This window comes from Oncorhynchus tshawytscha, linkage group LG24 (assembly GCF_018296145.1).
Source record: "Oncorhynchus tshawytscha isolate Ot180627B linkage group LG24, Otsh_v2.0, whole genome shotgun sequence".
In the NCBI taxonomy this organism is placed as follows: Eukaryota; Metazoa; Chordata; class Actinopteri; order Salmoniformes; family Salmonidae; genus Oncorhynchus; species Oncorhynchus tshawytscha.
The window spans coordinates 13,412,238-13,437,804 of NC_056452.1; the positions used below are offsets into that span (position 1 = coordinate 13,412,238).

The following is a 25,567-nucleotide window of genomic DNA, read 5'->3' on the forward strand; positions in this document are numbered from 1 at the left end:
CTATTAGGCACTTAGGTAACTACATAGTGAAAAAACAGCGAGAAACGGACTACAGGACCTTTGATTTTAATAAAACGACTTTCTCATCGGTACACTTACCGTGCCGTACAGGAAACTGCTTAAATAATTGCCGTCGTCATCTCCGGTTAGTGACTATGTTTTACAAATTATTTGTTTTGCCGGTGAAGGTTTGTGATAGTTGGTAGTGATCTTTAAATAAAAACGTGTGATTGCATGTAGTAAACATTTCAAAGTGATTCGAGTGCATAGGCCGTATAACTCTAATCTGCTTTCCGGGTAACGTTAGCATTCATTACAATTAGCATTAGCCTGTTAGCTAGCTAGATTCTTTCAAACGTTAGTTATACTAGCTAGTAAAATATACACTGTATAAAAATGTATGTGAACACCCCTTCAAATTAGTGGGTTCGGCTATTTCAGCCACACCCGTTGCTAATTCGGCTATTTCAGCCACACCGGTGTATAAAATCGAGAACACAGCCATATATTCTTCATAGACAAACATTGGCAGTAGAATGGCCTTACTGAAGAGCTCAGTGACTTTCAATGTACCACCGTCATAGGATCCCACCTTTCCTTCAAGTCTGTTAGTCAAATTTTTTGCACTGCTAGAACTACCCTGGTCAACTGTAAGTGATGTTATTGTGAAGTGAATATGACTCAAGGGCAACAATGGTTCAACTCCATATTAATGCACATAATTTTGGAATGAGATGTTCGACGAGCATGTGTCCACATACTTTTGGTCATGTAGTGTACGTTAAGCATGCAACTACTGCTATTTAGGTAGCTAACATGGATAGCTACTCTGCCAAGTTTTGGATGCCCACTTGCAGGATTACATATTCCACACTTCAGAAATGGGATAGCTAGCAAGTTAGCTAGCGGGACATCCTGGCCTTCATTGAATTGGCATATACAAATCTGAATTAATTTGCCAACTTGGGCAATCCACATCAATTATTTGTAGTTGTATACCAAATAGTAGATAGTTTCAGTATCATTTTCTAAATTAAACTTCAAAAGTTGGTGACACAATGACAAAACCCTGGTGTTGACACGGGGAAGTGATTAGTCTTGTCATCATGGAGGCCATAGGCAGCTGACAAATGAAGTTGTTCAAATGAAACTCCCCCTTTTCATCGGCTTTGTGTCCTAAAACGGCTTTCACACTTTTGTTGCAGAAGCAGCAACCATGTCTGGCACCGGGGGAGGGAAGCGAGCCTCAGGTGGGGACAGCTCCCCTGGTCCACCTGAGAAGAAGTGTAAAAAAGAGGAAAAGACCACCACCACTCTCATTGAGCCCATACGCATTGGGGGAGTGTCCTCTACGGTTAGTCGTCATCTTTTTGTCCCCCACAACTGGGTCTTGTCTGTGCTTAACCATACAGGAGGGATGTTTTAATTGATCTTCTTTATTATCACGTGACGTCTGCAGGAGGAGATGGACATGAAGGTGATCCAGTTTAAGAACAAAAAGCTGAGTGAGCGTCTGGAGCAGAGGCAGACCATGGAGGATGAGCTGCGGGAGAAGATCGAGAAGCTGGAAAAGCGACAAGCTACTGACGATACCACACTGCTCATTGTGAATCGCTACTGGTCCCAGGTACGTACGTCCTACAATCATTTGCTGCCGTGAAGGAACATAGACATATTCTCAACATAAAGTGTAACCCCAAACACACACAGTCTATTACCTTCTTTCTCTAACTTCCAGTTGGAAGAAAATGTTCATGTCCTGCGCCGACGCATTGACCCCACGGTGGTCCCGGCACCCCCCGCTACTCCTGTTTCTACCCCTACCCCGATGGACGCGGATGGCATGATGATCCCACCACCCCCTCCCTCAGCCCCACTCCCAGTGCCAGAACACGAGGAGAAACAGCCTCCACCACCCGACGGTATGGAGATAGCTCGTGAACCACAGCAGGACTCGACAACCGGTAAAGAGGATTCCTGCTCTCTCTCTCAACCTTTTTCATCTACGCATATCTAGCCTCTGATCAGAAGTAATGATACCTCTGAGTCCATTGCGTTGCCGCCGGTAATAACTGGTGTGAGGTATGGCAACATCAAGCACTAAACCTTTCTGTCACTTATCACTTACTTGTAGGCCGTCTTTGTAAATACGAATTTGACTTGCCTAGTTAAATTAAAAAAACACATCCTAAGTCTTCTCATCCTGACTGTTTAGCCCCACCGCCCACTACTACCCTCAGTGAGAGTACCAAAGCCTTCCTCTCCACTTTGGACAACAGCAGTGAGGAGGAGCTCAGCCTGCAGCTGCGGGACAGGATGCAGTTCAGCAAGGAGGCCGCTGCCTGCATGGTCTGCGTCTTCGACAGGCTGCACAGCCGCATCGACGGCCTATGCACCCAGATCCTGTCCTCAGGTAACTATTCAGACTCGCTTATCATGACTCTGGAGTTTTTCACTTTCTGTTTGTAGCATCATGTGGGTTCTACATTTAGCATAATTATGTAGAGGGGATCCCAACTATGACATTCACTCTGGTCCCTAGTGTGACATTCACTGTGGTCCCTAGTGTGACATTCACACTGGACCATACTATGACATTCACTCTGGTCCCTACTATGACATTCACTCTGGTCCCTACTATGACATTCACTCTGGTGCCTAGTGTTACATTCACTCTGGTCCCTCCTATGACATTCACTCTAGTGCCTAGTGTTACATTCACTCTGGTGCCTAGTGTGACATTCACTCTGGTGCCTAGTGTGACATTCACTCTGGTGCCTAGTGTGACATTCACTCTGGTGCCTAGTGTGACATTCACTCTGGTGCCTAGTGTGACATTCACTCTGGTGCCTAGTGTTACATTCACTCTGGTGCCTAGTGTTACATTCACTCTGGTGCCTAGTGTTACATTCACTCTGGTGCCTAGTGTTACATTCACTCTGGTGCCTAGTGTTACATTCACTCTGGTGCCTAGTGTTACATTCACTGTGGTCCCTAGTGTGACATTCACACTGGTCCCTACTATGACATTCACTCTGGTGCCTAGTGTGACATTCACTCTGGTGCCTAGTGTGACATTCACTTTGATCTCGTGTTAAATTCCTGTAAGTCGCTTTGGATAGAAGCATCTGCTACGTGGCAAATGTAATCACTAGTTGAGTAACCATAGTGACTGTGATGTCTTTGTCAGCGTGTGACGATGACAGCCAGGAAGAGATGCTCCGTCTGAATCGTACTCTGCTAGAGGAGAATGGCAGACTGCAAGACCTGGCCTCCTCCCTGCAGGGCAGACACCACAAGATGTCTATGGAGGTATGTTACCTCACCCTGTCATGTATAGTGTGTGTGTGTGTGTGTGTGATTGGTATGCCCATATCTCCATAGTGTCGTCTTTCAAGCTTTTGTATCCTCCTCAATGTGAATGTCTGCTAGTTCTCTACAAGGCGATTTGTGTGGACTCATCCAACCAATTTCATAATCACATTTTTGCTCTCATCTCTGCTCCTCTTTAACAGTACAACGAGCTTGTGGATAAGGTGACAAGCTCGGAGACCAAGGTGTCTGAGATGGAGACTGCTGTGGAGGATCTACAGTGGGACATCGAGAAGCTCCGTAAGAGGGAACAGAAGCTCAACAAGCATCTGGCTGAGGCATTGGAGCAGGTGTGTGTAATTTGTGTGCGTCGGTGGGTGTGTACTTAATTTACTTTGTGTGTGTAATGGAGCAGGTGTGTGTGAGGTTCTAGTGTCTTGTCATCGCTGATGTCACTCCGTTATGCATCGATGGCCAGCGACAAGGCTGAAGCAGCAGAGCATGCCGTCCATTGAATAGCAGTTGTGTGTGTGTGTGTGTGTGGGGGGGGTTTATTGATGTCCTTCTGTATGTACATGGGTAAAATAATGTCTTGATGTTTTATTGCGGAAATGAGGACTGTAACCACGTCTATATAGCTATTGTAATATGTCTGGGTTTGTGTACTAATGTATGGGCCAAGTTCGCTAAACCATCTCTGATTGTTCTGTCCAGTTGACCTCGGGCTACTACACCACTGGCAGCTCAGGGGGGCTACCCGGTGGCCAGATCACCCTCAATATACAGAAGGTGAGTGCAGACTATTGTCCAACCATCCTATTGTCCATTCATCTTTGAGCTTCCCTTCCATCTTGTTTTGATACATTGTTGTTTCCAACCATGTCATATTTATTTTTATTTTATTTAACTAGGCAAGTCAGTTAAGAACAAATTCTTATTTACAATGACGGCCTAGTGCCCAAAGTGATACAAATTAACTCCATATTGTAATTATTATATCTGTTAGTTTGAGAGCCTGAATGCAGAGTTGGAGCAGAACCAGGAGCTGGCCAACAACCGCATGGCAGACCTGGAGAAACTACAGCAGGAGCTCCAGGAGGCTGTCAGGGAGAGCGAGAAACTCAAGGTACAACAGCATCCCCCTCTGAGGGAATACAAGACAATACGCTGTGCATTCTGTTATGTCAGCTTAACAAAGGAGATGCTCACTATTCAGACAGTCATGAGTCAGATGTCATGTCAAGGATGATTATAATTGTAGAATGGACACAGTGGCTTCAGAAAATATTCATACCCCTAGACTTATTCCAAATGATGTTGTTCCAGCCTAAATTCAACATTGATTAAAACATAAACATCACCCATCTATCTACACACAATATCCCATAATGACAAAGTGAAAACATGTTTTCAAATTTATTCAAAATTCAATGACACTCCAAATTCAGCTCCGGTGCATCCAATTTCCTTTGATCATCCTTGAGATGTCACTACAACTTGATTGGAGTGCACCTGTGGCCAATTCATTTTTTTTGGCCAAAGCATGTCAGAGCAGAAGCTATACCATGAAGTACAAGGAACCATGAAGTACAAGGAACTGTCCATAGATCTCTGAGATAGAATTGTGATGAGGCATAAATCTGGGGAAGGGTATAAAACAATTTCGACAGTGTTGAAAGTTTCCAAAAGCGCTGTGGTCTCCATCATTGGGAATATATGGCCGTCCGATCAAACTGCGCAACCGCAAAGAAGGACCTTGGTCATGGAGGTGACCAAGAACCCAGTGACCACTCTGACAGAACTACAGAGTTCCTTGGCTTAGATGGGAGAACCTGCCAGAAGGACAACAGACTCTACAGCACTTCACCAATCTGGGCTTTGATAAAAAGGCACATGACAGCACACCTGGAGTTTGCAAAAAGGCTTGTGAAAGACTGAGAACATAAGGCAAAATATTCTTTGGTCTGATGAGACAAAAATGTAACTCTTTGGCCTGATTGCAAAGCTCTATGTCTGGAGAAAACCAGGCACCGCTCATCACCCATCTAACACCATCCCTACCATGAAGCATGATGGTGGTAGCAGCATCATAAGGATGATAAGGATAGAGGGAACAATGAATTGAGCCAAATACTGGCACATCTTTGATGAGAACCTGCTTCAGAGTGCAAACAACCTTAGACTGGGGGCGAAGATTTACATTCCAACAGGACAATGACCCCAAGCATAAAGCCAAAGCAATGCTGGAATGGCTTCAGAACAAAAATGTGGAAATTGTTGGGTGTGTTAGGTTCTAAACAAGGTTCTAAACAATGTTCCAAGTTTAACCCAGAATCTAACAGGTGGAACAGCTTAAGCCCAGACTTGAATCCCATTGAACATTTGTGGAAAGACTTGAAGATTGCTGTTCACCGCCGCTCCCCATCTAACTTAACAGATCTTGTGAAAATCTGCAAGGAACAATGGGAGGAAATCCCAAAATCCAGATGTGCAAAGCTGATACAGACATGCACAAGATTATTCAAAGCTGTAATCGCTGCCAAGGTTCTTCTACAAATCATTGACTCCGGTGTCAGTTACAGATTTCTTTATTTAATTCTCAAGAAATTAGCAACATTTTCGAAAAACGTGTTTTTGCTTTTTCCATTATGGGGTATTGTGTGTAGATCGGTGAGAAAAAATATAAATGTAATCCATTTTGAATTTGGGCTGTAACACAACAATGGGGAATAAGTCATGGGGTATGAATACTTTCATAAGGTACTGTAAATACTTAAAACAAATGTTAGTGTTTATAATTGTTTTATGTTATGATCACTGAATGTATACTCTGTATGTAATTTCTTGGCCAATGTTCCCTTGTCTGTTTGCTCTATCCCAAATTAATTGCAGTCATTTAGTTTTTCACCATGTCCCAAGGTGTCTTACAGTGTATGGGGGGGGTTTAATTCACTCACTCACTCACCTTTTCAGTTGGACCTGAAAAATATTCCAGAGGATGTGGTGAAAGAGACCGCGGACTACAAGTGCCTGCAGTCCCAATTCTCCCTGCTCTACAACGAGTCTTTGGGGGTGAAGACCCAGCTGGATGAGGCCCGGGCCCTGCTCCTCACCGCAAAGAACGCCCACCTCCGACAGATAGAGCACATGGAGGTCAGGAGCACTGATTTTGCAGAGAGCGGCTATTTAGAAGGTTTTTACTTGCAATGAATATGATCCATGGTTAATTTACCTCCCTTAGTTGAATGGACTGATTGTCGCTCTGCATAAAATAATCTGACAAATTACTGAAGTGTGGGAGGGAGCCACTGATTTTAAAGTAACAAACATTTCAGCGTATCAGATCTGGGTTCAAATAGTATCCACCCACCCCTGCTTGGGGTACCAGGTGGATGGGTTTTGCAATTTTGGGACTATTCCATTGTTTCCATTGTGCCAGGCACACTCAATCAAGCGCAGCTAAAGTATTTGAAAGAAAACAAATACTATTTGAACCCAGGTCTGGCATGTATATCATGAATACACTAGGAATATATGTGGTTAGAAAGGTATTTTGTACAGCCCGGGTTACAGCAGCCCGGGGAGCTGACTCGCTCTGCATTCCACAATGGTGTGTCATTGCCATGGCTACAGTGCCTTGTGTTTGGGCAAAACATGACCAATTTGGTGTAAGCAGAAACAGACAGGCTCTCTTTGTATGTTTGGAAAGTGGATCGTGTCACAATCAGTAAAAACTGGCCAAAACTAGTCAGGACGTCAGAGGTTTGGTGTGACGTTGCCGTTGGACTGCCACCAACAAAAGCTGTGGCGCTTGTCATCTGTTCAGAGTGACGAGCTGTCCCTACAGAAGAAGCTCCGCACAGAGGTCATCCAGCTGGAAGACACGCTGGCCCAGGTGCGCAAGGAGTACGAGATGCTGCGCATCGAGTTTGAGCAGAACCTGGCGGCCAACGAGCAAGCAGGTAACGTCTCATCTCCACAACACCTCTCACTCCCGAGGCTTGTTTCTATCATTAACAGTTTCCCATAGAAAGCAAAAGTTTCTCAGTGAGAATCTTGAATGGATGATTGTCAGTCTTATTCCTTTTTTTCCCCCCACCCTCTAACCAAGGATGTTGACTGTGTTTGGGATGAATGTCCTATCCTGTTATCACTATCCATATTGCTCACTAGTTTGGCGATACTTCACAAGTTTAGCACACGCAGACTACAGTCAGACAAAACAGAGGCTCTGACTGAAACGCACGGTCGTTGTTTCCTTATCAACCCTTCTGTCCCCCTTTGATCTTTCCCTCAGGCCCAATCAACAGAGAGATGCGCCACCTCATCAGCAGCCTCCAGAACCACAACCACCAGCTGAAAGGTGACGTGCAGCGTTACAAGCGGAAGCTCCGAGAAACACAGATGGAGATCAACAAGGTAGGGCGGCGGATCCTCTACGTGAGACCAATGGACTTCTTCTGAATATATATATCATATTTTTATATTCAATTAAATTCTGCATATTTAATCAATATGCGGAAAGAGCCCGGCAATTTTTCTAACCAGATAACCTGACCAGGTCAGAATAAACTCTGGACTAGAGTGCTGTTACCTGACCTGAGCCCGACAGGGCCCCGACATTATACATCGGGTTAGGGTAGGGCCCGTTTTTTTATTCATCAGTAACTAGGGTACGGATGGCGCTCAGGTATCACTAACATTTTGATGCTGAGCCACTTGCGTGTGCTCGGCGCCGCAGTACAGTCATATCTGACTAAGATAATAACATGGTGTCAGAAGTACTTCATCCTCATCAAATATAAGACGGGAGAGATTATTTCACAGAAACTAATGGTCCTTGAGTTGTCTCTGAGTTTAGAGTGACCAAAAGTAGCAAACCGCTAACTGCTCTCTCGTGTCTCTTCGTTGAGCAGAGCAACCCAAGCGGATCCGTTGCTATGGATACTCCGACTCAGAGCTACAATGAGCAGAGTGAGCTGAGTGCAGGGAGCAGCTAATGGATTTAGTATTGGGAGGAAGTTATTTCTGGTTTCGGGCAGGGCCTTGAATTTGCCAGAATCAATCGGCCTGGGTAGGGTAGTGCTCGCTTAAAATTAATCCCCTTGCAAGGCTCTACTCTGGACCCTTATTATAGGCTAACTAGAACCTTGAGTTTGCCCTGGTGAGGTGGTTCGGTCATGTGGTTCAACAAAACTTGAGTTGCACAATATTTGGTTAGTAGATGAGGATCAACGTGACTTATTTGAATCATGATATTTGCTATGAAAATCAGTGATCCACGCGATTGATGTCTCAAATCCATTTTCTATCCCTGCCCCTATGTCAGTTGCGGTGTCAGAGTGGTGACACCGGGCTTCTGTCGTTGGAGGAGCCGGTGAGTGACAGCCTGGAGGTGAAGAAAGAGGAGGATGAAGACCAAGAGGAGGAGGAGGAGAGGAGGAGGGAGCTGGAGAGACAGCGGGCCCGGGAGAGAGAGAGGGAGACTGAGAGGGAACGAGAGAGGGAGCGAGAAAGAGAGCGACAGCGCAGCGAGGAGTTGAAGAGGAAAGATTCGGACACCCTGAAGATGCTGAGGGCGGAACTTAAGTATGTTTTGTTTTTTATTATAGAACCCACAGCTCCCATTTTTCAGATTATACTGAATAAAGTAGGGGTGTGCAGATCTGTTCATACTCGTATTTGTAATTCGATCCGTTTTATCACACGTGATACTCGTTATCAGATTTACTTGTGATCGGAAAACCTGGAAGTGACCTTTTAAATGCAGGTAAAGCCTATACCACAAGTGCACATTACTGTACTATCATTCAGAGTGCATCTCAGAGCACATCGTTATGTTCCTTCACACATTGTTCAAAGTTAAGAAATGATCCTGACAGCTGAAAATGCATATGATTGACTGACTTAGTCCTATTCAATTATCAACAAAATAGGCTAATATATAATGCGTGGATGGCTACTACTGCCTGCATTTATTCCAGACCCAGATTTAGGTCATTTGCTTGCCCCGTATTTTTTATATATTTTTTGCTTTCAAAAGGAGCAAAAATGTTCTCTCCCTACACTTATGCCACAACATTTGTACCATGACAATTAACGTTCTGCATTTGTCATTCAAATGTGAAAATGCCTGGGCGAGGAACAAATTATAATAGCAAGCAAGCATGGGCTTAGCTCGCGACATAAAGACAGAGGGAGCGGTGACTTGTTCTAATCCAGTTATGGCAGCAGGCTCAACTCACACCCCGCCCGTTTCTTGACAGACAGCCAAACTAGCCAATTGAGTAGTACAATTTATAGTACACAACGCTTCATCCACACTGTTTGAGAGATGCGTGCTGGCAGCTGAGAATGACTCTCTCTCCCCCCATCACTGATAATTACAAAAAATACTCATCATAATAATATTCCGAAAATTCACCACATCTGTTAAGGTACTCGTTTTGTCCGTTTACTCGGCACACCCCTAAAATAAAATATACTCTCATATAGTAGAAGACCTTAACACATTGTCTCATTCTAAAGTTAGGTAGTGCTAACTCTTCCACTGTTCATTCTCCTTTTCACTCAGGAAAGCCCAGGAGTCTCAGAAGGAGATGAAACTACTTTTGGACATGTACAAATCAGCTCCCAAAGAGCAGAGGGACAAAGTGCAGCTTATGGCAGCAGAGCGCAAGTCTAAAGCCGAGGTTATATTTTTAAAAAATCAAGAATCTCACATGTAAAGTTAAATGGTATTTGTTGGGTCCTGGTACTTTGTATGTCTTGTATTCTGTATAAAAAAAATTGAATTGTCTATAAAATCTTGGTCATAAAAAATAAATAAATTATGAGGTGGTAGAGTGCCTATGTGTTTGTCCATGTGTTACATCTAAATCCCTCCCCCCGTGTCCCAGGTGGATGATTTGCGGGTGCGTGTTCGAGAGCTGGAGGAGAGGGAGAGGAAGGAGAGCAAGAAGCTGGCTGATGAGGACGCTCTCAGGAAGATCCGTGTGGCAGAGGAGACAATCGACCACCTACAGAAGAAGCTCACTGCCACCAAACAAGTACTGTATATCCACTACACAATCAAAGCTGTTGCAGAGTTGTTGAATATGTTACATGTCACAATTGCAGTGGGTTTGCCTTGGCTTTGCCATTGCTTTTTATTTATTTTTTTGACCAGGGATTTGAATGGAATTTGATTTCTTAAGCAATCTCGATGCCAACCACTATTCAGTGGTATTTCAATTACATTAGATGAGGTGTCATTGTGAAGTCAGTTGATACTGACCCCCCCCTCCCCCGGTACCACTCCATTCTGTCCAGGAGGAGGAGGCCCTACTGAGTGAGATGGATGTGACGGGCCAGGCCTTTGAGGACATGCAGGAGCAGAACAGCCGGCTGATGCAGCAGCTGAGGGAGAAGGACGACGCCAACTTCAAGCTGATGTCGGAACGCATCAAGTCCAACCAGATCTACAAGCTGCTGAGGGAGGAGAAGGAGGAGCTGGCTGACCAGGTGCTCACCTTCAAGACCCAGGTGAGAGCGACTGTGGAGGATGAACTTTCAGCATCGTGTGTGTTTATTTTCAGGGCAACTTACAAAGCGGTGGATGTAAAACAGGTGCGTAACTCATTAATTCGGCAAGGCAGACTGTTTTATTTATTAAGAGACCCGTGGGTCAAAAAATAGCATATCTTGGGCTGCATGTTGTTCATCCCTGATGACTATTGAAATAAAAATAAATAAAAAACATTTCATTGTAGTACTGATAATGCTTGTGTTTCTGAGCTAATGAGGAAAACGGTCTGATTGATTGGTTCCCCTTGCTGTCCGTCACAGGTGGAAGCCCAGTTATTGGTTGTACAGAAGCTGGAAGAGAAAGAGGGCATCCTCCAGAGCTCACTGACCAATCTGGAGAAAGAGTTAGGAGTTCGCATACAAGCACTAGAACTCAACAAGAGGAAGGTAGCAAAACAATACCACTTACAATTTTAAACTCCCCTTCTTCCACAGTTACCTTAGCAATACTACTACTCATAGTACTACTACTTTTACTATTGGTATTGTAATAATATCACAAAAAGGAATAACAATATCACTGTTATTAAGGACAATAGTATCTGAGTGTCTCTTGCTGCCCCTCCATCTCAGGCGGTGGAGGCAGCCCAGCTGGCTGAGGACCTTAAGGTGCAGCTGGATCACACCCAGTCCAAGCTGAGGAAGATCCAGGTATCTGTGTCTGAGAACCGCAACGCCAGAGAGAGGGAGTTGGGCAACCTCAAAAGAGCGCAGGTACACACAACTACTGACAAGTCTGTCCTTTCCACATATGTATTCTTTATTTAACCAGGTGAGTCTCATTTTGTAAACGTGAATGTTTTTTTGTTCCCCCGAGGGACCCCTGATGTTAATTTGTCAAACCCCTAAAAGCCTTCTGTGGGAAAGGGTCATTTTGAGTGTGAATGTTAACTGTCGTGTTAGTCTAGGCTCCTAAAGTATTCGACTGTGTCTGGCTGACTTATAGGAGGACCTGTCTAGGCTACGACGAAAGCTGGAGAAGCAGAAGAAAGTGGAGGTGTACACTGATGCTGATGAGATCCTGCAGGAGGAGATCAACCAGTACAAGGTAATTAAACAAATACACACATCCTGATGGCCCGGCCTTGCTTTTGTTCGATCAGTTACATGCGAGAAGGTTCACATGTTGCGGTACATGGGTGCCACTTTATTTTACAGCGTTAACTGTACATTTTCTGTACTCCACACCTGGCAGGCGAAGCTGCGTTGTCCGTGCTGCAACACCCGCGACAAGGAGACGGTGCTCACCAAGTGTTTCCACGTTTTCTGCTACGAGTGTCTGAAGACGCGCTACGACACCCGACAAAGGAAGTGCCCCAAGTGCAACTGTGCCTTCGGGGCCAACGACTTCCACCGCATCTACATCACCTAACTGCCGAGGAAAAGAAGAGAACAGAGATAAGGGAGGGGAGGAAGAAAATGAAAAAAATGGAAGTGAGTGTGGTTGGAGAGCTTAGTTTTGTCTTTGCTTTCTCGAAGGACTTTCTTATATTGCGTCATTGCCTGTTGGTGCTAGTGACCAAACAGATAGTTGTGACTGAGTGAGAGTCTAAAAACCGAAGTGCACATTCCAAGGTATTCATACTTCTGGATACTCTGTTTTTGTTTTTCTGTCACATCTTTTCTTTTGATCAGGTCTTGCCCGTGTGGTAATTAACTTTTAACTAGGTCGTTGTCGTGGCCCTGTATGATTTGTTTACACTACCGTTAAAAGTTGGGGGTCACTTAGAAATGTCCTTGTTTTTGAAAGGCAAGCATATTTTTTTGTCCATTTTTAAAATAACTTCAAATTGATCAGAAATAGTGTACATATTGTTAATGTTGTAAATTGCTATTGTAGCTGGAAACAGCTGATTTTAAAAAGAATAACAAATGATTATGGAATATCTACATAGGCGTACAGAGGCCCATTACCAGCAACCATCACTCCTGTGTTCCAATGGCATGTTGTGTTAGTTAATCCAAGAGTATCATTTTTAAATGCTAATTGGTCATTAGAAAACCCTTTTGCAATTATGTTAGCACAGCTGAAAACTGTTGTTTTGCTTAAAGAAGCAATAAAACTGGTCTTTAGACTAGTTGAGTATCTGGAGCATCAGCATTTGTGGGTTCGATTACAGGCTCAAACTGGCCAAAACAATTACCTTTCTTCTGAAACTCGTCAGTCTATTCTTGTTCTGAGAAATGAAGGCTATTCCATGCGAGAAATTGCCAAGAAACTGAAGATCTCGTACAACGCTGTGTACTACCATCACAGAACATTGCAAACTGGCTCTAACCAGAATAGAAATGGGAGTGTGAGTCCCCGGTGCACAACTGAGCAAGAGGACAAGTACATTAGAGTGTCTAGTTTGAGAAACAGATGCCTCACAAGTCCTCAACTGGCAGCTTCATTAAATAGTACCCGCAAAACACCGGTCTCTATGTCAACAGTGACAAGGCGACTCCGGAATGCTGGCCTTCTAGGCAGAGTTGCAAAGAAAAAGCCATATCTCAGACTGGCCAATAAAAATAAAATATTAAGATGGCAAAAGAACACAGACACTGGACAGAGAAACTGCCTAGAAGGTCAGCATCCCGGAGTCGCCTCTTCACTGTTGATGTTGAGACTGATGTTTTGCTGGTACTATTTAAAGAAGCTGCCAGTTGAGGACTTGTGAGGCGTCTGTTTCTCAAACTAGACACTCTAATGCGTCCAGCTACAATAGTCATTTACAACATTAACAATGTCTGTACTGTATTTCTGAGCAATTTGATGTTATTTGAATGGACAAAAAATTTGCTTTTCTTTAAAAAAACAAGTACATTTCAAAGTGACCCCAAACATTTGAACGGTAGTGTACATTGACTTCCCCAGAATCATCCTTGAGAACACCTGTATGTGCTTGTTTCCGGTATTCTAAGAAAAGACCACTCTGAAGAACTGAGATTCAGTCTCTGGATGCAAGTCTAGTTGAGTTCTGTACAAATGCGACTCAATTCAGTAAAATTTGACTTTTTTTCCTGTGCAGAGATTTCACCAGATAATACTTGTCCTTCAGACAAGTAGGACAGATTTGTTATTTTTGGTCAGAAAGCTCAAGTCACGAAAGAGTGATACTTAAAATTGTCGTATGATTCAAGGAACCACTTTACAATATAAAAATGACCATTGTTGCTACCGTATAGAGAATCAGACAAATGTAGGCTACCCTCTGCATTATGGGCTTCTTTGCATATTCAAGCCTGTCTCAAAATAGAACACTGCCCCTTTTAGATGCACCTGGAGAATGATTGGCAACCCTTAAATAGCCCCCCAAAATATTGCACAGTTACAATTCCAACCGAATACTTTTTGTCTTTAAAACATAATTGACTAATTTAATGAATCGGGAATCAAATGGCTACAGTAGGTCTCTTAAAAGAACGACATGTTTATAACATTGTAAGGCTGAAATATTCAGGTTTCAGTGGAGGTTTATTGACCGCACTGTTCAACCAATCCAATAAATGTGGAGGAAGAGTTAAGATGGAATGTCACCTTGGCTACTATGAAGCTATTCTAAGATGTTAACGTCAGAATGACATTGCCAATGTTGAATAGAGGGGGTATACCAGCTTTCCAATGGTGTTAGATTTATTCCTCAACTTCCAATAATTAATACATTTCAGATACGCTATCCCCAAAATAATCATTTGGTTGTGTTTATGAAGGTCTTTGCTAACATTAGACTGAGTTTTTTAATTTATTTTTTAAGAACACAGTGGCATTTTCATTCATTTATTTTACTGTAGGCTATCTGTAAAAATGAGGGGGAAAAAACACAAAGCACCACAATTGAAGTGTTAAGTCATCACACAGAAATCCATTATAAGTACGTTTTGGAAGGTCTTATACAGCCCGGTGCAGTCCAAATTGTGTTTTTCCTGTGTTTCGTATCATTGTACAACAGCGATGAAACATACACTGTAAAAGTGTGAACAAAATGTGTTGTTTTCTGATAGTTCCTGCTTGAAAATACAATATACACAGGACCTTCAAATCAGCCTGTTTGCATGAGTGGGAGTTTCTGCTTGCCTGGTGGGAAATTGGTTAATAAACCAATAACAAAGAGAGTTCCAAACCTCTGCTAATAACAGCAAGTTTTTCCCTCCCCACTTAGACCACTCCCATGTTGTTCCCTCCCCACTTAGACCACTCCCACGTTGTTCCCTCCCCACTTAGACCACTCCCACGTTGTTCCCTCCCCACTTAGACCACTCCCAGACAGTCTTAATGAACAAAAAATCTTGCTTGAGAAAGTTTTTTGCAAAAAATATTTTTGTTAATTTTAATGGAAAACTGTTACAGTAAGGTACTTGTTATCCAGAAATGATTTGATGTTGATATAAAAATGGCTGAATTGGAGCTTTTTAAGAAAAAAAGTGACAAAGAAAATGTATTTCAAAAGAACAGAGTAAAATATTTTCAGTTTTATTTTATTACTAGAAGTTGTTGCTTAGTAGCCTCGGCTATGCTACCTCCAGTACTCTGTGTGGAGTGCATGGAACAGCGTTTTTGGTTGGGAAAAGTTATATTTTGAAATAGAGCTCATCTCGGTTATTTGGCAAATAAAGGTCTTTCTGATAAAAATGACCTGCAAGAACCTGTAGGATGATTAGAAAATGCTGCTTTTTGGTTAAGCTTAGTTAATTACAAACACTTCAATGTTTCTCTGTCTCTCCTCGGGCCCAAGCACAGACAATCTGAAAGTCAAGCGTCACTATTGTCAATAGGAATCAATCGACACAAAGTAGGCAGTTTTTAGTTTGTCTCAGAATCAGTACAGAAAGGAGTGTTAAGGATCACCTTGGGCTAGATCTTCGTGTGTTAAGCCAGTTATGACCAATCCTCTTGCTACCACCTAGTGACTCAGTCACACACAACATCTGCAGGTTTTAGTGCCTCATTACTGATGACATCATTTCAGTGGAATAGTCAGCTCATGAGTGTCATACTAAGTGGGCTGTCCCATCCAAGTCCTCCAAGACTACTTTGTTAAAGTTTACTTGTACATTAGTCACAAAACATCTGTTACAACCATATAATAAGCCTTTAATGGAACCTCTGAACACCATTTTCCTCTGTTCTGATGATGTTAACAGTATAATGAGAGCTTGGTAATGCGTTTGAAGTTAGCTCCTGTGAGAACTAAAATCCTAACTGGCCTCAAAAAACCACAGTGAGACTCTGGTGATCTAAAGTCAATGGCAAAAAAAACATGTTATGTATTGGTTCAAAATAAGACCTCTATAATATTTTGATGTAATGTTGTGTCTGGGTATTGGGATTGGTATAAATGAGTAGAGTGTGTGGGCTCTGATTGTGTGATATGAACATACATGTCATTTGGAACATACTAGTGATCATTTTGTATTTCACAGTGTAGAAGTTGTTTTCCTAGTAAAAACTTGAACTTGTGCATCATGAGTTGAATGTTGAATACATTTCCTCATCTTAGGGTTTTCTGACCTCTTCTCAACATTTTGGGAGGTCAATAATGGGAAAGCATTTGATCTTGCTAAAAAAGCAGAAGTATCAAATGCACACGAGTCTGTGAGTGTTGCAGTTCCCACTTGTGCGCCTAACATTTGGTTGCCCAATACTGTATATAGGAGGAGGGGTTTTGCGTCGTGTTTTTACAGATGTTGCTCCTTCCTGAGGATGGTAAAAAAAAAAAAAGCTAATTTGACTGTCAAGTGTTACATATGCATACAACCATATGACCATACAAAATAATATATACCATACATGTATACAACAAATATGAGATGGTGAGATTTTTTTTTTAAACACACACAAAAAAAAAACCTACTCATGTGAACCAAGATGAGGATCCCCCTCTGTAATTGTATTAATTTCCCTGTAGTGTTTCTCAGAAAAATACCACTTTGCATCACAAAAGTTCCTCTTCTGTGAAGTTTTAAACAACCCTGAACGTATTCAACCCCAGTGTAAAGTGCTTTTCTTCACTGCTTATGGGATCCATATGCAACTGCCGGATACTTGTATTTTTTGGCAGTGCTCAGTGAATGACGTGACAGGCGTGGTAATAACAATGAGAACACAATTAATTCCAGATCTTTACAGACTTTGCACTCCGAAGTTGGCTAAGGGAAAATCAAAAAGGGTGCGGTCATGGTATTTTAGTTCTGCTGGTTCAAATATACATATTGTGAATGATCATTGACATTTTTCGCTTTACTACAATAAACGAAAGTAAAATGTTTTATCATTCTAAAGTTTCCTGCCTGTCCGGACGGCAGTACTCAGAATGTGAGTACAGTACATAGGAAATGACTCATAGGAGTTGAACTGTTAGCGTGGGTGTGTACTCTATTAAAACAAGGCTCAGGCTACTCCGGGTGACTCATTGTGAGGCTAGCTTTTCCATGGTGAAAAACAAAACGGGCTTTTCATCAGATGAACTTTCGGGAATTTCGTTTATACAAGAAACATGGCTTCAAACATTATCTGTGCGCTTTGTGGACTTGTCATTGCGACTGTAGCGAACCTAAACGGCGCGAACGGGCAACAAAGTAAGTAAAATATGTTTAATTGAACTTGTATGGATATAGATAAACTTGAATCATATTAAGGATTATCTTTTGATCTATGTAACGCAAAGACAAATGCTTATATACTTTTCGATCTCAATACTATATTTTAAATGCGAAGAGACGTTATTTTATCAAACTTTTAATCGCATGGGAATTCGTGTTTCATTGACCATCATGGAATCATCGCATGGCTACTCAAATGGAGTCGGATAAAAGAAAGGGTTGCTTATGGAGTTGCTTCCTCTACCAGCTGCCTTCTCACCGGTTCCGCATTCCAATCGCCTTATTTCACTCCATACATGCCCATGGGTGAAAAGGACAGACCTGATTGATGGGGACACTTATAGTTGGCAAATCATTATAATTTATTTCCTTTCTTGAGGGGTGAAAGTAAAGTAAAATTGTGGACTCTTGACAATATTATTATTATTAATTATTCCCAGCACAAGAAGAATTCCTTTATTGAGGTTATTTTCTAGGGTGGCTCTTATTGCTGAGTGGACATCAGACAAAACTGTGTTATGTCTTAAATGCATGTGAGACTGTTTCGTTATTGACCAGGGCAACAATATAGCTAATGCTGAAATGGGGTGTCATCCAGGCCCCACGGGTGAATTTAGGATTTTGCAGGTGGTGATGCTGTCACCCAAAATGTGTTGATTGCTTATGTTCACACATCAATTTTAACATTACCAGTCCTGGAAGTCAGACACACATGAGAAATCCACAGCAATTCCTGATAACATGCACAATCTGCTTCTTCATGAATAGTATTTTACCATGGAAACTCCAACTGATTGTTTGATACTGTAGATTTAATGCAAGTGTTGACTTGTCTCCAATTTCCTGCACACCTTTTTGTCTTACATCATTGTGCCACTCAGTTCTGACCTTTATGCTATTGTTTCATTTAGTTTCAAAGCAGCTGATGGGCAATTCCACGGAACACCACTCCAACGCTGATTTTTCACTTTCAAATGTATGCCAAGCAAAAGCTGTTGATGCACAAGGACAACATTGTACATTGAACCATTTACATACAACATTTCACAACAACACATTTACTGGAAGAACTGTGCAGATGCAAAGTTTGGTAACAGAATTGCGGCAAAATTTCCCTCCGTTTTTTTATGTGACCAAATTTTCCAGAAACTGTTAAATATCTGCCCTGAATTAAGATTCAAAGATATCTGCAGAACGAATGGGGTATCAGCTATTACATGACACCTTGAGTTAGAAAAAAACTATTTTGGTTATTAAACTTTAGTAAGTGAAGTGGATTTACACCCGTTAACAGAATTATGGTAATGGATTTGTATCATGGGTCTGTACGACACAGAAATGCAGAATTATGCATTCTCTTCATGCTGATGTATCTTGAAAAAATGTACACACATGTAGAAATACGCAATATCATCCGTGGCATATATGGGTAATATTCTACACACTAGCTATTATTCTAAAAAGATCCGCCCCCAAACAAGACCCAATTTGGTTGGTCCGGACCAGACCAAATCTGAACCAATCATAGACGTCCATGTTTCACAAGTTTGGACATCACAGTACAGCACAGTAAAGTATAGTTCAGTACAGTACAGTACATTATACTGTCCTCTACTCTAATGTGCTCTACTGTACTGTACTATACTTCTCTTTACTGTAATTTACTGTGCTTTACTATACTCTACTTATCTTTGCTGTACTGTACTGTACTCTACTTCTCTGTACTCTATTGCACTGTACTCTACTGTAAAACATAAACGTCAATGATTGGTTCAGATTTGGTCCGGTAACAAACCATTTTCTCAAAGTACATTGTCCATGTGGTTTATATGCTGAATGACAAAGTCACAAATCACTGGCTAGACCTCTAACCACTTGTGTGGCCTTCGAGCTCAAGGAAGAGGAAACTGTAGGCTTTATCTCATTGATACTCTACATCACTTCAATGAGTGAAGCTATTGACATGGAGATGTCAAACCTGACAAGCAGTGTCAGAGTAACCCTAACTCTGTAAAGTAACAGGTTTTTCATCACATGAACTATGTTAAGTGCTGTGATCACTACATTGAATTTTACCATCCGGCTTTATTCTTTACCGGGTTGAATTAACATTGCAGACCCTTTATTCCGTACTTAATCACCTTAGATATAAATTGACACATGCCTCTTCGAAATGATTCTGGTACTGCTGTCTGTGGGTTCTCTAAAAGGATATGAGGTTTCCGGTGTAGTGTCTCTCAGGGGACACACTGTAGACATTTTCTATCCAGTCTGTCTCTTGTATGTCTGTCAGTTCACTGCTGTTATGGTAATGTTTACTCCCAGTCTCACCACACCTTCTCTAGAAGTCAAACACACCAAAACAATGTGTCAGAACCTCATCTTGATAACACACATCCTGCCATTCACACACAGCGTCTCACCATGCTTGTGCACGCAAAGCCAATGAGTAATGTTGATTTGCATATTAAGTGCATCAGTACGAGAAAATCAAAGGAATTCCCCAACTCATTTCATAAGAAGAGGAAGCACACAGTTTCTCGGATCTTCTCTATTTCTTTGGGCTTGATGTCATATGATTTCTTTATCATTGGGCAAAAACAATTCCTTTCTCAGACCGCGGACTAAGTGCATACCTTTTTATTGTCAGGTTTTAAAAACATCTACAATAAGATAAATCATATTTAGGTTGCTGTCTAAAGACTATTCAGGCAGATCCGTTGTTCTCATTGACCAATGTTGAAGGAAAATAATATATACTCTCTCTCTTCCAATAGTTCATTTGTTTTGGTGAGGTAGAGGAACATTTCCCAATGAGCAAATTGAGTCACAAATTGTTGTCATTCAAACGGGTAAAAGCTGTAAGAGAATTAAGCATTGTCTCTCCATTTGATGTTTTTCTCACAGACCTATGCAGTAGTTCAGAGTTCTGGAGTTCGGACATAGACCAATGCGTATCCTGCTCATCGTGCAAGCAGTATCCAAAGACCCCTTCGTGTAACACTTGTAAGTCAAATCCTTAGCTAAGGAACATTCAACCTTTATATCCTACAGCTAAATCATGCAAATAACCCATGCTTAATTGTATGCCTTCAACCAATATGTCACCTTTCAGGCACATTTACCAAGGAAAGATCTGATGTCTGGAGACTGGCAGCCATTTCCAGCTTCTCTGTGCTGGCAGTTATTCTGGTCGCTGCAGTATTGATCATTGGAGTCATGGTGCATCGACGCAAGGCACAGAAGAGGCCCCTCCGTGGTAGGGCTCAAGGCTACCATCTCATGATAAACTAACATTGTCAGTCATGAAACGTATTGTAGCACGATGATAGAGGCACACATATGTTTGTAGCATTAAGACACATTGACCTCTTTGGGTTCTGGTGAAAATACATAAAAGAAAATCAGCATCGTCTTCTTGTTCTGCAGAACCCATTGAAGAGACAACGGGACCTCTTTACCAAGCGTAAACATTTCAGTAAGTGCGCGTTCCTCAAATTTGTTGATGTGTGGACTAGTCGATGATAACGGTTGTCAATTATTATACATAATTACATATGTAAGTAGCCTACATAAGTATATGTAAATATTTCTGTACGAGGTGTAATTATGTTTTGAAACAATGGGGATGTTCAGAGGGAATTAACTAACAAATCTCTCATTACTTCCTCAGCCTCATCTTCCTTCTGACATTGATGTGACAGAACCAAGGGAACATCTTTGGATGACCAACCGAAACAGAATCATTTTTGTACAATGGATAATACTCTGACCACAGGGTATTATTTGAGTGGAGTTTGACCATTTAATTTATTATACTGTTAGTAAAGATGTGTTCACATACACTCAGTGTGTTACGGAACGGAGCTCTCACATAGAACTGTGTTAACAAGCGCTGTCAATCCCCTACCTTGTCTGCAGTCAGACTGTACTCTGAGTAAGACAATGTAGTTAGTAAAGAGTATCTCTCACAGCTCTTTTTGAAATGATGGCCTTTGAGTAGTGATGCTAGGTTGAGCTTGTCGAGATATTCCAATAATCTATCTATCGATAAGTTGTTCAATCAATAAGTAGTTTAAAAAACAGTAGTGAACATGAGACACATCTTGATTGTTGTGGATTTCCAACCATTTCTGTCAATGCTTGAACACCTATTGTTTTATTGTAGCTTATTAGGACGAATAGCAACGACCGAACTGCCTCGACTTGCCATCAGCAGGATAAAAGTGAATACAGCACAATCGTGCTTCTTGGGCCAGGTTTCACATACTGTACTTCTATAAGAGTAACGTTTCTATTTAACATCCTCGTGATAATGAAAAGTAAAAGGGAAATGTTAGATTATAAATTCATGTTGGGCACATTTTGGCAATTTGAATGTACTTTTAGGGCAATTTATCCAGTCTGTGTTTCCATGTAGGAACTATATGCACTTAGAGCTACTTAGAGCTAGTTGTTTTTTAACTCATCATTTTTAAAGGAGTAGAATTATTTTAACAGTATCGTGCACTGTACTCTCTAGGATCTTCCAATCAAAAGAGGCAAAGGGGAAAATAAGTGAACTGATTATGAAACTGCGTATTGGACATTCTTACACAGGTCATTTAACCATTATACTGTAGAATGTGTGTATGCAGGATAAGTAGTATAACACAGGGGCTTGCAAACTGTCGTGATGGAAAAGTTCAAGGTGGTCCAGAATCCTGTGGGAATGTGTTTGTATAGTTCAGGGATGGGCAACTTTGATGGGGGTGGGGGCCACAAAAAAATCTGAAAACATCATGAGGGGCCACAGTTGTGCCGCCACCCAATTCTACACATTTTGCAATATTGTGGAGAGAAATGTTTGCAGTTTTAATTATATCTTACTGAGACTGACTAACAAAATCAATGCCCCCCCCCCAGGTGGTAATTTGACCACGATTACTACAAGTTTAGATAGCTGAGCACTAGACTAATTTACCAATCTAAAAAATGTTAGCTGACATGGACTAATTGAGGAACAAGAAAAACTGCTGATGCACAACCAAATTTCTAAATGGCACCTTGTGTATTCTACTATTCTAACTCGCAACAGTAAGTTGAGACCCTGACTACGCCCTTCCACCTGTTGCCAATCCCTGGTATAGTTTATACTGTTTTTTTTCTTCTTTTTGCAATTAAATCCATTCCCGATGGACAAATAGGGAAACCTTAGCGTTGTGCTCTCCACAGTTGAAACAATGGAGATGAGTCAATGCTTGTGTGACATTTTTTTTAACACTATTAGACACTGACTGCCAACCCAGGAAGGAACATTGCAGTTTAGGGAAAAACAAACTGAACCCTATTGAAATGTATAACCATGGTATAACTGTGTACTCATCTTCAAACTAACTCAGAGCACAATTTTAGGGCTTGTGTGTCAGGATAATGTGGGTGGCTGAATATGACTTAATTCACATTACTGACAATATTACTTTCTTATCAATATTAAGTGGATATGTATACCAGCAGCAAGAAAAGGGTCATTGGACAATTTTTATACAGATATTGTTTTCATATCTATTTATTTTGAATTATATATTTTCTAATGTTTATAGTTACATGTGGTAACAGCTAAATGTATGAATAAATACTGACGAAGGGACACCTGTAAAGTTGTTTGTAAAACCTCTGACACCAGCTGACCAATTAGATTTGTTACTGAGCAATCATTTAGGGCTCTATTCAATCGGTGAAGTGGTACAGATTGTGCAATAGCAGTGTAAAGGTCATTTCAGATTGAGCCGTCATATGCAGCATTTACCATGAATGCAGTCTCCGCTAACGCGGAAACAGCCTTTAAATTTCAACGCTAAACTTCCGTATTTGGATTGAATATTGCCCTAGTGAATGTACTTTTTGTCTGTTTGGGTTATGTACAGGAGTTAGTGTAGTAATAAGCATTGTTACAAATGAACTGACTTTTTTGTTATATAGAATAAAAATATGAATCCCATAGATTTGTTGATGTATAAATGACCTAGATTCAATCCGTAGCGCAGAAGAGCCACGCTATAGCACGATTGAAATTTAAAGGCAATAATCCCGCAGTCACTTTCACCGTAAACGTTGCATATGTCAACTCAATCTGAAATTACCTTTACATTTAAATTGTGCTATAACACGAACCCTCCACTCTATTGACACACACACACATTTTGCACTCACTACAACCATGTAGTGTTGCATGGATAGAGGCTTTGGTTTGGAACCAGGTACTATTGTGTGTAGGAAGCAGTACATTTTGGAACCAGGTACTATTGTGTGTAAGAGACAGGTGTTGGTTTGGAACCAGGTTCTTCATAAAAAAAATATATATATATTTTTAAACTTGTTTAAAACCAAGTTTGAAAAGGACATGAACTCAAAAAAATTACCAACACAACGTATTTTAAGTCATTTAATTTTAATAAGTGATTTGTTAAGTTTCTAATTAGCTAAGTTCATAGTACTAACAAGGAAGTAAAAATCTACATTTCAAAGTGACAAAATATATACAAGGTTATATAAATAAAATATTTCAGACTTGAGTTTTCAAACACTAAATTCAAATCAAATGTGGCATATGCTTTTTATTATACTATAGCCAATTTAACAGTAACTTCATGTAAAGAAAATTCTTGCTATGAATGTACAGAGATCCCAGCTAATGTTTTATTTAAAATATTGACAAAACTGTGGGAGATGCACATGACACATGTAGTCATGTCACAAAATGAGGCGTACATTAACAAGTGCCAGAAGAGATCATAGTAAATCTGACACCTTCCCGCTTGCAAGGTTTAAACAGAGATCAACTGGCATCATTCTCTACATGCAGACCATTTCAAATGTTCACGGCTTAAAATACATGTTGCAATTTCATGTAATTAGGGTATGAGAGCCGAATTACAGAAATGAACCATAATGTATTTATTGCCAATTCAAATAACACACACACACAAAACAAAAAAAAGACGGTCTCTGTTTAGATGTTGGTAAGTCTGCCATCACCATGCAAGCTATTCTAAGTGTACAGTAGTTCTGACTTCTGCAGTAACCTTTTGTGTGAGTTGTAGAATCTCTGTGTCAGGATGGCCATGTGGTTTGTCTTCTGAATCAAGTAATATAAATTTTACCCAGTGGACAAGCATGTCTGATACAACAATGAGAAAAAAAAAATGTTAACCACAAGATGTGAACTTACTAAAATAACATGTATTGGCAAAATGAGCACTAAAAACATTTCTAAAAATGGCAACCTATTGCTTACAATATTGGTAGAATGGGGAGAACAACTTGCATGCATCTCGACTGCTCACGTGCAATTAGAATTTGAGGTGTTGGGAGCTGACGCCTTATTAACAATGTGCTCATGATACAGGCCTAGAGAACTATAAAAGTTGTAATTATTACAGTGTATTGTAGCTATATGCTATAATTTCTCTTAAATAAACTGTGATAGCTTTAAATATCAGTTTCAGGAATTGGCAAGGCTCTTTGATGAGGTATTTTATACACCTTACCGGTCCCAAAAATATTTACAATTCATAATATATGAAATACAAGGCATAAAAGAAAGCAAAAAGAAAAACACCTTGTGGTGTACTGATACAACACCCTCAAACAAAGGCCCTCCGCTGTTTTAAACCTAAAAAAGGGCCTCTGCTTCCTACTTGTGTTTTCCAAAACATTTGACATTACAGTGTGACTGAAAAATAACTGTTTTGTGTATGATAGGCACCTTATTGTTTTCTAAACTTTTTCTGGTAGGAATAGTAAACCAAAGATAATTGCACATTTATGTAAAGGTTAAGTTATGACCAGAAATTGCTGATTCCAAAGACCAAACCATTTCGCAAAATAGTGGTCATCAACACCTGCTTCTTGATAAACGTTGAGGTCAACATGGTTGAAGTTAGCAACCAACGATATTGACTTTGCTAACACTTAAAGCTCGTGATAGGTGAGTGGTTAGAACAAGATTCCGTAGATTCATCTCCACATTTTCAAAGTTACAAAATCATCCATAATACCATTTCAACATAAATAAAATAAACCATTAAAATGAGAGAAATAGGAGACTAGGATTTCACGCCACGAT

The 25,567-nt window shown here is 40.9% G+C and overlaps 1 protein-coding gene and 1 long non-coding RNA gene across 6 annotated transcripts; both read left to right on the plus strand.

Annotated features, from left to right (window-relative positions):
* The first annotated feature begins 74 nt into the window (after window positions 1-74).
* Window positions 75-12,687, plus strand: LOC112223677 (E3 ubiquitin-protein ligase BRE1B). 5 transcript variants are annotated; one of them, XM_024386800.2, is made up of 20 exons: window positions 75-145; window positions 1,206-1,354; window positions 1,460-1,627; window positions 1,739-1,964; window positions 2,216-2,413; window positions 3,191-3,312; window positions 3,516-3,662; window positions 4,027-4,101; window positions 4,319-4,438; window positions 6,286-6,465; window positions 7,139-7,274; window positions 7,610-7,731; window positions 8,642-8,901; window positions 9,887-10,004; window positions 10,212-10,361; window positions 10,624-10,836; window positions 11,140-11,265; window positions 11,452-11,592; window positions 11,825-11,926; window positions 12,074-12,686. In XM_024386800.2, exons 2-20 carry the CDS (start codon window positions 1,217-1,219, stop codon window positions 12,248-12,250), a joined length of 2,919 nt encoding a protein of 972 aa, XP_024242568.1. In that variant the 5' UTR covers window positions 75-145; window positions 1,206-1,216; the 3' UTR covers window positions 12,251-12,686. The 5 variants fall into 5 exon arrangements, with proteins under 5 accessions (XP_024242568.1, XP_024242571.1, XP_024242567.1 ...); XM_024386803.2 differs by lacking the exon at window positions 75-145 and adding an exon at window positions 152-297 and having other exon boundaries at window positions 1,739-1,922; window positions 12,074-12,687; XM_024386799.2 differs by lacking the exon at window positions 75-145 and adding an exon at window positions 153-297.
* A 4,525-nt stretch (window positions 12,688-17,212) lies between these two features.
* LOC112223676 lies at window positions 17,213-22,103 on the plus strand. Its single transcript, XR_002949359.2, has 5 exons — window positions 17,213-17,436; window positions 20,368-20,466; window positions 20,576-20,719; window positions 20,890-20,938; window positions 21,134-22,103. It is a non-coding gene; the product is annotated as an uncharacterized LOC112223676 (long non-coding RNA).
* The last annotated feature ends 3,464 nt before the right edge of the window (window positions 22,104-25,567 follow it).